Below are 12,500 nucleotides of genomic sequence, written 5' to 3' on the forward strand. Positions count from 1 at the left end.
AAGGTACACAATACACCTGTCCTCAAGGTACACAATACACCTGTCCTCAAGGTACACAATACACCTGTCCTCAAGGTACACAATACACCTGTCCTCAAGGTACACAATACACCTGTCCTCAAGGTACACAAACACCTGTCCTCAAGGTACACAATACACCTGTCCTCAAGGTACACAATACACCTGTCCTCAAGGTACACAATACACCTGTCCTCAAGGTACACAATACACCTGTCCTTAAGGTACACAATACACCTGTCCTCAAGGTACACAATACACCTGTCCTCAAGGTACACAATACAGCTGTCCTCAAGGTACACAATACACCTGTCCTCAAGGTACACAATACACCTGTCCTCAAGTTACACAATACACCTGTCCTCAAGGTACACAATACACCTGTCCTTAAGGTACACAATACACCTGTCCTCAAGGTACACAATACACCTGTCCTCAAGGTACACAACACACCTGTCCTCAAGGTACACAATACACCTGTCCTAAAGGTACACAAAACTCCTGTCCTCAAGGTACACAATACACCTGTCCTCAAGGTACACAATATACCTGTCCTCAAGGAACACAATACACATGTCCTCAAGGTACACATGACACCTGTCCTCAAGGTACACAACAAACCTGTCCTCAAGGTACACATCACACCTGTCCTCAAGGTACACATCAAACCTGTCCTCAACGTACACAACACACCTGTCCTCAAGGTACACATCTACCTGTCCTCAATGTCTCTTAGCTGTGTTGTTATTGTGTGTGTGTGTCTATGTGTGTATAATGATGGTGTGTCTATATGTATATAATGATGGCGTGTCTATATGTGTATAATGATGGTGTGTCTATGTGTGTATAATGATGGTGTGTCTATGTGTGTATAATGATGGTGTGTCTATATGTGTGTAATGATGGTGTGTCTATGTGTATAATGATGGTGTGTCTATGTGTGTATAATGATGGTGTGTCTATATGTGTGTAATGATGGTGTGTCTATGTGTATAATGATGGTGTGTCTATGTGTGTATAATGATGGTGTGTCTATATGTATATAATGATGGTGTGTCTATGTGTGTAATGATGGTGTGTCTATATGTGTGTAATGATGGTGTGTCTATGTGTGTAATGATGGCGTGTCTATGTGTGTAATGATGGTGTGTCTATGTGTGTAATGATGGTGTGTCTATGTGTGTAATGATGGTGTGTCTATATGTGTGTAATGATGGCGTGTCTATGTGTGAAATGATGGTGTGTCTATGTGTGTAATGATGGTGTGTCTATGTGTGTAATGATGGTGTGTCTATGTGTGTAATGATGGTGTGTCTATGTGTGTAATGATGGTGTGTCTATGTGTGTAATGATGGTGTGTTTCTCAGGGTCTGCGTGGGGACTTGGAGGTGATGCATGGTAAGGTGGAGGCGGTGCGGGTCCTATCCCAGGGTCTGATGGGTACTCGTGGGGAACACTGCCAGGCACAGCTGGGGCCCAACCTGGAAAAGCTCAACCAGCGTTTTGACAGCATCGCACAGCGCATCACTGCAGGACAGGTACTGACCCCCTGCCCTCTAACTAACCCAGTTCATTGACCACATCTCTCTCTATACTGACCCCCTGCCCTCTAACTAACCCAGTTCATTGCCTTTCGACCACATCTCTCTCTATACTGACCCCCTGCCCTCTAACTAACCCAGTTCATTGCCTTTCGACCACATCTCTCTCTATACTGACCCCCTGCCCTCTAACTAACCCAGTTCATTGCCTTTCGACCACATCTCTCTCTATACTGACCCCCTGCCCTCTAACTAAGCCAGTTCATTGCCTTTCGACCACATCTCTCTCTATCCTGACACCCTGCCCTCTAACTAAGCCAGTTCATTTCCTTTCGACCACATCTCTCTCTATCCTCTACAGTCCTGTGTGTTTATATGAAGAGATCCTCCACAAACAGTCAGACAACATTCTCAAAGGGAGAAATATCTTAGTCATTTCTTTAGGCCATGATGCACAAAAGTGCATCAAAGGTTACATGAGTGTGTGTGTCTGTGTCTGTGTCTGTGTGTGTGTCTGTGTGTGTGTGTGTGTGTGTGTGTGTGTGTGTGTGTCTGTGTCTGTGTCTGTGTGTGTGTCTGTGTGTGTCTGTGTGTGTCTGTGTGTGTCTGTGTGTGTGTGTGTGTGTGTGTGTGTGTGTGTGTGTGTGTGTGTGTGTGTCTGTGTGTGTGTGTGTGTGTGTGTGTGTCTGTGTGTGTCTGTGTGTGTCTGTGTGTGTCTGTGTGTGTGTGTGTGTGTGTGTGTGTGTGTGTGTGTGTGTGTGTGTGTGTGTGTGTGTGTGTGTCTGTGTGTGTGTGTGTGTGTGTGTGTGTGTGTGTGTGTGTGTCTGTGTGTGTGTGTGTGTGTGTGTGTGTGTGTGTGTGTGTGTGTGTGTGTGTGTGTGTGTCTGTGTGTGTGTGTGTGTGTGTGTGTAGGCAGCAGCATCAGCGGTGGAGGTGGAGCAGTTCCACAGTGAAGCTAAGATCTGGCTGGACCTGCTGGAGGAAGAAGAGAAACAGGGAGAGAACCTCAAGGAGGAAGATTTCACAGGACAGGACGGGGTAACGTTCTGTTCTATTCTATTCTATTATGTTTTATTTCTGTTCTATTCTATTCTGTTCTATTCTATTATGTTCTATTTTGTTCTATTCTATTATATTATATTATGTTCTATTTCTGTTCTATTCTATTCTATTATGTTCTATTCTATTATGTTCTATTCTGTTCTATTCTATTATGTTCTATTCTATTATGTTCTATTCTGTTCTATTCTATTCTATTCATAATGTTCTATTTCTGTTCTATTCTATTATGTTCTATTCTATTATGTTCTATTCTTTTCTATTCTATTCTATTCTATTATGTTATATTTCTGTTCTATTCTATTCTATTATGTTCTATTCTATTATGTTCTATTTTGTTCTATTCTATTCTATTATGTTCTATTCTATTATATTATGTTCTATTCTGTTCTATTCTATTCTATTATGTTCTATTCTATTATGTTCTATTTCTGTTCTATCATTCAAGTAACGTCTTCATATCTCTTTCTCTCCATCTCTTTCTCTCCCACATCTCTCTCTCTCCCCGATCTCTCTCCCCCCATCTCTCTCTCTCTCTCTCTTTCTCTCCTCCCATCTCTCTCTCTCCCTCTCTCTCTCCCCACAATCTCTCTCCCCCATCTCTCTCTCTCTCCCTCTCTCTCCCCCCGATCTCTCTCCCCCTGATCTCTCTCCCCCATCTCTGTCTCTCTCCCCCCGATCTCTCTCCCCCATCTCTCCCCCATCTCTGGCTCTTCTCTCTGTTGTAGAACTGTGAGGAGGGGGCAGTGAAGGAGTTGTTGCTGAAAGGACAGAAGCTACAGAGGAGAGTTCCAGACCTGGACAAGAAAGAACAGATCAGAATCAAACACAATCAGCTCAACACTAAATACAACAGTGTCATGGTACAGTATACAGTCTGGGAATAATGACAACATTGAGAAAAATATAATTTTGTACCATTCTACCATTAGTTCACCTGATTGTGTGTGTGTGTGTGTGTGTGTGTGTGTGTGTGTGTGTGTGTGTGTGTGTGTGTGTGTGTGTGTGTGTGTGTGTGTGTGTGTGTAGGACCTGCGAGGTGTGAGGAGGAGGAAGGCCCTGGCGATAGCCCCCCAGTGGTATCAGTACCGTAGGAAGACTGATGACCTTCTTCAGTGGCTGGACGACATTGAGAGGAGCGTGGCTGAACTACCTGATCCAGCAGAGGAACAGAGGGTTAAGGTGAAACCCTCTCTCTTCCTGTCTCTATATCTGTCTCTCCCTTTATACCGCACTCTGATCTAGCTGTCTGTCTCTCTCTTCTCCTCTCTGTCTGTCTCTCTCTTCTCCTCTCTTTCTGTCTCTCTTCTCCTCTCTTTCTGTCTCTCTCTTCTCCTCTCTTTCTGTCTCTCTCTTCTCCTCTCTTTCTGTCTCTCCCTTTATATCGCACTCTGATCTAGCTGTCTGTCTCTATCTTCTCCTCTCTTTCTGTCTCTCTTCTCCTCTCTTTCTGTCTCTTTTCTCCTCTCTTTCTGTCTCTCTTCTCCTCTCTCTCTGTCTCTCTTCTCCTCTCTTTCTGTCTCTCTTCTCCTCTCTTTCTGTCTCTCTTCTCCTCTCTTTCTGTCTCTCTTCTCCTCTCTGTTTAAATATGTATTTCTCTGAGTGTAATCTGACAGTGTGTGTCTTTGTTCCAGGTGATCAAAATGACATTCCGCTAAATTGAACTCCTCTTGAGAGTCACCTGTCATTCTCACCTGTACCTGAAACTACCAGCACTAGATGTCTGTCTGTCTCTCTGTCTTCCAGTCTGTCTTTCAGTCTGTCTGTCTTTCTGCCTGTCCACTCATTTCACCGCTTCTTTTCTGCCCTGCCCTCTAACGGAGGGGTTTTCACAGTTATTAAAGTCTGTACCAGATGAAGCCAGACATACTCTCCTTGTGAATCTTCTCTCTCCTCATTTCCCTGATCTAATAAAAAGGGACTCTTATTGTGAATCTGCTCTCTCTTCATTTCCCTGATCTAACTGGAAAGAGTAGATGGTTTCTCCTCTTTCTGGGGAGAATGATCCTGAATGATCCTGAATGACCACTGCCCTGCATGGAAGAGTTTGTGTCTTCCTTATGTGTGTGAGTGAGATCTCTCCCCTGTATGGCTGGTCTGCTAACTGGGTTTTCTCCAAGGTGTGTGTGTGTGTGTGTGTGTGTGTGTGTGTGTGTGTGTGTGTGTGTGTGTGTGTGTGTGTGTGTGTGTGTGTGTGTGTGTGTGTGTGTGTGTGTGTGTGTGTGTGTGTGTGTGTGTGTGTGTTCGTGTGTTTGTGTTCGTGTGTTTGTCTGATATTCCCCCTGGGTGTGACTCTGGCTGGTTTTGTCCCATCCACTAGGAGATTGGCTCAGAGTTCGATGAGAAGAGTGAGGATCTGAAAGAGGTGCAGGGATTGGCCAAAGAACTGTCAGACGCAGGGGCGACCTCGCTGGTGCAGCCCCGCCTCCTCCAGCTCAACACACGCTGGCAGGAGGTGGAGGCTAAATTCACCCCCTACCGCCGACAAAGTGTGAGTTCCCCTTGCCCCGTGCCAATCTGCGCCGTGCCAACTTGTCCCGTGTCAACCAGGGTTGGGTTCAATTCCATTTAAATCCTGTTGAATTCAGGAAGTAATCTGAAATTCCAATTCTCTTGAATGCTTTTCAATGAGCAACATTTGGAATTGGAATTTGGTTTACTTTCTCAATTGATTGGAATTGACAGCATTCCCTGGTGCCAACTTACCCCTGCCCGCTAGCTAGTAAGAACCAACTACTAATTATAACCTGCTGCCTCTAACCAGCAGGTTAACCGTGGGATTGAGCTGTCAGTGAAGTCACTAATCCATTAATCAAATAGGAAAGACAAATATCAACCAACTAATATCAATCAGTGAATTTCAATATCAAACATGAAATAAAGGGCTCCTGAATGAGTGCGATGCAAACACCAGACGTTGATATGATGTAGTTAACCTGTATATTATAGTCCAGTCAGACAGCAGGTATATCCTAGTCCAATCAGACAGCAGGTATATCCTAGTCCAATCAGACAGCAGGTATATCCTAGTCCAATCAGACAGCAGGTATTTCCTAGTCCAATCAGACAGCAGGTATATCCTAGTCCAATCAGACAGCAGGTATATCCTAGTCCAATCAGACAGCAGGTATATCCTAGTCCAGTCAGACAGCAGGTATATCCTAGTCCAATCAGACAGCAGGTATATCCTAGTCCAATCAGACAGCAGGTATATCCTAGTCCAATCAGACGGCAGGTATATCCTAGTCCAGTCAGACAGCAGGTATATCCTAGTCCAATCAGACAGCAGGTATATCCTAGTCCAATCAGACAGCAGGTATATCCTAGTCCAATCAGACAGCAGGTATATCCTAGTCCAATCAGACAGCAGGTATATCCTAGTCCAATCAGACAGCAGGTATATCCTAGTCCAGTCCGATAGCAGGTATATCCTAGTCCAGTCCGACAGCAAGTCTCTTAATAACAAGGGTCTGTTAACAAGTTATTGAAGGCCCCAGAGCCAAGCCAACTAGATGACATGTAGCCTTCAGACAGGATTACTGAGGGGATGATGACATGTAGCTTTCAGACAGGATTACTGAGGGGATGATATGAAGCCTTCAGACAGTATTACTGAGGGGATGATGACATGTAGCTTTCAGACAGTATTACTGAGGGGATGACATGTAGCCTTCAGACAGTATTACTGAGGGATGACATGTAGCTTTCAGACAGTATCACTGAGGGGATGACATGTAGCTTTCAGACAGTATTACTGAGGGGATGATATGTAGCTTTCAGACAGTATTAATGAATGGGGGTTTTCTAGTTTTCCTCCTCAGTTGCATCATCCAGGTGTTCATCCCTCCATCCTTCCCTCAGTGTGTGAAGAAGCAGCATGTTACACAGCTGGCCTCTGATTTGCTGTTCTGTTGTGTTCTGTTTCTGGTTTCCTGCCTCACATCACCACCGCATGTCCTGTCAATCACAGTCACCTGACCTCTGTCTGGAGTCACAACCAATCAATGACCCTCATGTATGTATCCAGTCACCCAATGAAAACGCACCATACTCAAATCTTCACACAGGGCTCCACACACATGAACACCTGCCTGTGTGGCAGGGCTGATGAATGAAGCACTGGATTGGTGTGGAGGAGGAGTGTGTTTAGTCATGTGACTTGGAACATAGGGACATTTGGCTGCTTTTAAAACATCCGTCACAAGCATCAGTAGACCACAAAACAAGACAGGCATCAGTAGACCACAAAACAAGACAGGCATCAGTAGACCACAAAACAAGACAGGCATCAGTAGACCACAAAACAAGACAGGCATCAGTAGACCACAAAACAAGACAGGCATCAGTAGACCACAAAACAAGACAAGCATCAGTAGACCACAAAACAAGACAGGCATCAGTAGACCACAAAACAAGACAGGCATCAGTAGACCACAAAACAAGACAGGCATCAGTAGACCACAAAACAAGACAGGCATCAGTAGACCACAAAACAAGACAGGCATCAGTAGACCACAAAACAAGACAGGCATCAGTAGACCACAAAACAAGACAGGCATCAGTAGACCACAAAACAAGACAGGCATCAGTAGACCACAAAACAAGACAGGCATCAGTAGACCACAAAACAAGACAGGCATCAGTAAACCACAAAACAAGACAGGCATCAGTAGACCACAAAACAAGCATCAGTAGACCACAAAACAAGACAGGCATCAGTAGACCACAAAACAAGACAGGCATCAGTAGACCACAAAACAAGACAGGCATCAGTAGACCACAAAACAAGCATCAGTAGACCACAAAACAAGACAGGCATCAGTAGACCACAAAACAAGACAGGCATCAGTAAACCACAAAACAAGACAGGCATCAGTAAACCACAAAACAAGACAGGCATCAGTAGACCACAAAACAAGCATCAGTAGACCACAAAACAAGACAGGCATCAGTAGACCACAAAACAAGACAGGCATCAGTAGACCACAAAACAAGACAGGCATCAGTAGACCACAAAACAAGCATCAGTAGACCACAAAACAAGACAGGCATCAGTAGACCACAAAACAAGACAGGCATCAGTAAACCACAAAACAAGACAGGCATCAGTAGACCACAAAACAAGCATCAGTAGACCACAAAACAAGACAGGCATCAGTAGACCACAAAACAAGACAGGCATCAGTAGACCACAAAACAAGACAGGCATCAGTAGACCACAAAACAAGCATCAGTAGACCACAAAACAAGACAGGCATCAGTAGACCACAAAACAAGACAGGCATCAGTAGACCACAAAACAAGACAGGCATCAGTAGACCACAAAACAAGACAGGCATCAGTAGACCACAAAACAAGACAGGCATCAGTAGACCACAAAACAAGACAGGCATCAGTAGACCACAAAACAAGACAAACCCACATGTAGTCTACATCCATCTATATTTGGCCAGGCATACAGTATCAACAGTGAACACACATGAACACTATGGTGGCTGTTTCTGTCACGGTACGTCAATGACCCCTACACTTCCTGGACCCCAGGAAGAGTATCTGCTGCCAAAGCAACAGCTAATGGGGATCCATAATAAATCCCAATGACCAGGTATTTAACTGTGAAATCCCACTGTATTTACACGGTATAGACCTATGAATGACTACTGTCCTTCTGTCCTAGTGACTGAACCTACTCTGCCATAGCCTAGTTCCAGATCTGTTGGTGCTGTGTAGCCGACTGGTTGGAACCAGGCTAACTTTAAACATACTCTTAACACACAACGCACGTCTTTGTGCCTTTGTGTCAAATCACAACGCGGTCCATTTTCTGATCAATAAGAAACAGAGCCGACATAAGAGGTGAGATGGTTATGTCTTGATGTTGTTGTATTTGGGCTACAAGGTGAGTTGAATTTGCTGTTGTGAAGTTCTGGGGAACGCTGTTATGTGCATGATGGGATTGTTGGATGACTTCCATTGGGTTAGAATTAAGAGCAATACACACAATATTTATATAGAGCAAACGCACATCCACAGGGACACAGTCGTTCTGTACCTTTTACACCCCGCTGTGTTCTGTGCATATGACACATCCACAGGGACACAGTCAAGCTGTACCTTTTACACCCCGCTGTGTTCTGTGCATATGACACATCCACGTGTGAATCAGGTATAAGCCAGTGAGTTAGACTGAGTAACGAACGGTGTTTATGGAAGGATGGATTAAACACTACTGACTGGCTCATTAAACTCTCTTCTGCTCTGTCTGTCAGACTCTAAATGAACCAGTGTCCTCAATCACCTTTCTCCCTGTTCTTCAGTATTTACTCAGGTTTCTATAACCGACACATTATATCAGGTTGTCTATCCTCCTCTCTCTCTCTCTAATTCAACCTGTTCTTCAGTATTTACTCAGGTTTCTATAACCGACACATTATATCAGGTTGTCTATCCTCCTCTCTCTCTCTCTAATTCAACCTGTTCTTCAGTATTTACTCAGGTTCCTATAACCCACACATTATATCAGGTTGTCTATCCTCCTCTCTCTCTCTCTAATTCAACCTGTTCTTCAGTATTTACTCAGGTTTCTATAACCGACACATTATATCAGATTGTCTATCCTCCTCTCTCTCTCTCTAATTCAACCTGTTCTTCAGTATTTACTCAGGTTTCTAGAACCCACACATTATATCAGGTTGTCTATCCTCCTCTCTCTCTCTCTAATTCAACCTGTTCTTCAGTATTTACTCAGGTTCCTATAACCCACACATTATATCAGGTTGTCTGTCCTCTCTCTCTCTCTCTCTCTCTCTCTCTCTCTCTCTCTAATTCAACCTGTTCTTTAGTATTTACTCAGGTTTATATAACCCACACATTACATCAGGTTATCTATCCTCCTCTCTCTCTCTCTAATTCAACCTGTTCTTCAGTATTTACTCACATTTAAAGGTTCAGTACTCTCACTCTGACCTCTTCCTGTTTATCCATTTCTATTTTTACAACAAGACAGCTGAATCAATATCGGGACAAGGTTGTGAATTTCATTATACAAGTTTTATATAGGTGCATAAGACAGCTGAATAAATATCGGGACAGTTTTATATAGGAGCACAAGACAGCTGAATAAATATTGGGACAGTTTTATATAGGAGCACAAGACAGCTGAATAAATATCGGGACAGTTTTATATAGGAGCACAAGACAGCTGAATAAATATCGGGACAGTTTTATATAGGAGCACAAGACAGCTGAATAAATATCGGGACAGTTTTATATAGGAGCACAAGACAGCTGAATAAATATCGGGACAGTTTTATATAGGAGCACAAGACAGCTGAATAAATATCGGGACAGTTTTATATAGGAGCACAAGACAGCTGAATAAATATCGGGACAGTTTTATATAGGAGCACAAGACAGCTGAATAAATATCGGGACAGTTTTATATAGGAGCACAAGACAGCTGAATAAATATCGGGACAGTTTTATATAGGAGCACAAGACAGCTGAATAAATATCGGGACAGTTTTATATAGGAGCACAAGACAGCTGAATAAATATTGGGACAGTTTTATATAGGAGCACAAGACAGCTGAATAAATATCGGGACAGTTTTATATAGGAGCACAAGACAGCTGAATAAATATCGGGACAGTTTTATATAGGAGCACAAGACAGCTGAATAAATATCGGGACAGTTTTATATAGGAGCACAAGACAGCTGAATAAATATCGGGACAGTTTTATATAGGAGCACAAGACAGCTGAATAAATATCGGGACAGTTTTATATAGGAGCACAAGACAGCTGAATAAATATCGGGACAGTTTTATATAGGAGCACAAGACAGCTGAATAAATATCGGGACAGTTTTATATAGGAGCACAAGACAGCTGAATAAATATCGGGACAGTTTTATATAGGAGCACAAGACAGCTGAATAAATATCGGGACAGTTTTATATAGGAGCACAAGACAGCTGAATAAATATCGGGACAGTTTTATATAGGTGCCGTGGAAGTGGAAAGATTCCAACGGATGAGAAATCGTTAAAAAGGTTCCGTGTTAGAATGTGATATTCCCAAAGTGTCTCATATGAGTCATGGAAGTAATTAAGAACAACACTTAATGACAGGAGAGAGAGTTATGAGTTACTGCGTCTTATGTTAATGTCCAGGAAGGAGTGTGAAAACTGAATGAAAATATATATATATATTTTTTTTTAAATAGAAATAATGTAAAGAGATAGTGAGGGATTAGAGAGGTGTTTGTTGTACTAGAACACAGCACAGGAATAACAACAAACACTGTCTTGACTGAACCCTCTGTGAAGGTATCTACAGTATGTAGTGGTAGGTAGCCTACCCCCTCTGTGAAGGTATCTACAGTATATAGTGGTAGGTAGCCTAACCCCTCTGTGAATGTATCTACAGTATGTAGTGGTAGGTAGCCTACCCCCTCTGTGAAGGTACCTACAGTATATAGTGGTAGGTAGCCTACCCCCTCTGTGAAGGTATCTACAGTATATATTGGTAGGTAGCCTACCCCCTCTGTGAAGGTATCTACAGTATATATTGGTAGGTAGCCTACCCACTCTGTGAAGGTATCTACAGTATATAGTGGTAGGTAGCCTACCCACTCTGTGAAGGTATCTACAGTATATAGTGGTAGGTAGCCTACCCACTCTGTGAAGGTATCTACAGTATGTAGTGGTAGGTAGCCTACCCACTCTGTGAAGGTATCTACAGTATATAGTGGTAGGTAGCCTACCCCCTCTGTGAAGGTATCTATAGTATAAAGTGGTAGGGCAAGGAGGTTTTCCTGACCAAGTACCAGAACAACTCCTGAACACAGTAGGAATATCAACTGATGAGGATCTATCAGTAATAGATGGCTTTGTGTTTAGTGTTGTTTAATATTGTATAGTTTGTGTAGTTCAGAATGAGTTTGGGGTTATTGTTTAGTTATAATTGAGCGTGTGCGTGTGTGTGCGTGTGCGTGTGCGTGTGCGTGTGCGTGTGCGTGTGCGTGTGTGTGTGTGTGTGTGTGTGTGTGTGTGTGTAGGAGTACCTGGGAGAGCTGCAGACCCTGCTGCGTTCCGTCTCTGAGACAGACTTCCAACTGAACTCTCCTGAGTACTGGCAGGCCGTCTTCTACAACCTACCCCAGCAGGGACAGTGCCTTCAGGTCAGTGTGTACGTGTGTGTGTGTGTGTGTGTGTGTGTGTGTGTGTGTGTGTGTGTGTGTGTGCATGTTTCCTACTGTTGGTTTCAAATGTGTATATGTACGTGTGTGTGTGTGTGGTTAACATGCGTGTGTGTGTGTGTGCCTGTATGCCTACGTCCCTGTGTCTCAGGAGGTGAAGGTGAATCTGAAGAACCTCCGCCCACCTGTAGAGGGCGCTCTAGCCAGGAGAGAGGAGGTGGTGGCCATCGCCACTCCAGCAGAGAGCACCAGGGTCCAGGAGACAGCTCTGCTGCTCAACACTAACTGGGACAAAGTCAACAAGCTGTACCTGGACAGGCTCAGGTACGTACCAGGAATAATGGGAATCTATTGGGGACACACAGGGGTTACTAACTCTGGACAGGAAGGACTGGGTCAACAGGTGAAGACAAACTAGACCAGGGAGGGCCAACCCTCCTCATGGGGAGACACCAGGTGTGATCTGTTTAACTAGGAGACCAGGGGGGGGGGGCAACCCTCCTCATGGGGAGACACCAGGTGTGAGCTGTTTAACTAGTAGACAAGCTACAGTAACATCATCACCACTAGACTAACTAACTAGTAGACAAGCTACAGTAACATCATCACCACTAGACTAACTAACTAGTAGACAAGCTACAGTAACATCATCACCACTAGACTAACTAACTAGTAGACAAG

The 12,500-nt window shown here is 43.7% G+C and overlaps 1 protein-coding gene across 16 annotated transcripts in view; it reads left to right on the top strand.

The window, feature by feature from the left end:
• Positions 1 to 12,500, top strand: part of LOC110519331 (dystrophin-like) — a 369,908-nt gene that overhangs the window by 256,551 nt on the left and 100,857 nt on the right. For all 16 annotated transcript variants that reach the window (XM_036982105.1, XM_036982095.1, XM_036982096.1 and 13 more), the window contains 7 exons: positions 1,386 to 1,556; positions 2,472 to 2,597; positions 3,347 to 3,481; positions 3,648 to 3,800; positions 4,939 to 5,109; positions 11,679 to 11,801; positions 11,971 to 12,143. In XM_036982105.1, the coding sequence (XP_036838000.1) occupies positions 1,386 to 1,556; positions 2,472 to 2,597; positions 3,347 to 3,481; positions 3,648 to 3,800; positions 4,939 to 5,109; positions 11,679 to 11,801; positions 11,971 to 12,143 (1,052 nt within the window). The remainder of the gene's footprint in view (positions 1 to 1,385; positions 1,557 to 2,471; positions 2,598 to 3,346; positions 3,482 to 3,647; positions 3,801 to 4,938; positions 5,110 to 11,678; positions 11,802 to 11,970; positions 12,144 to 12,500) is intronic.

Source organism: Oncorhynchus mykiss, chromosome 7 (genome assembly GCF_013265735.2).
Source record: "Oncorhynchus mykiss isolate Arlee chromosome 7, USDA_OmykA_1.1, whole genome shotgun sequence".
NCBI classification, from domain to species: Eukaryota; Metazoa; Chordata; class Actinopteri; order Salmoniformes; family Salmonidae; genus Oncorhynchus; species Oncorhynchus mykiss.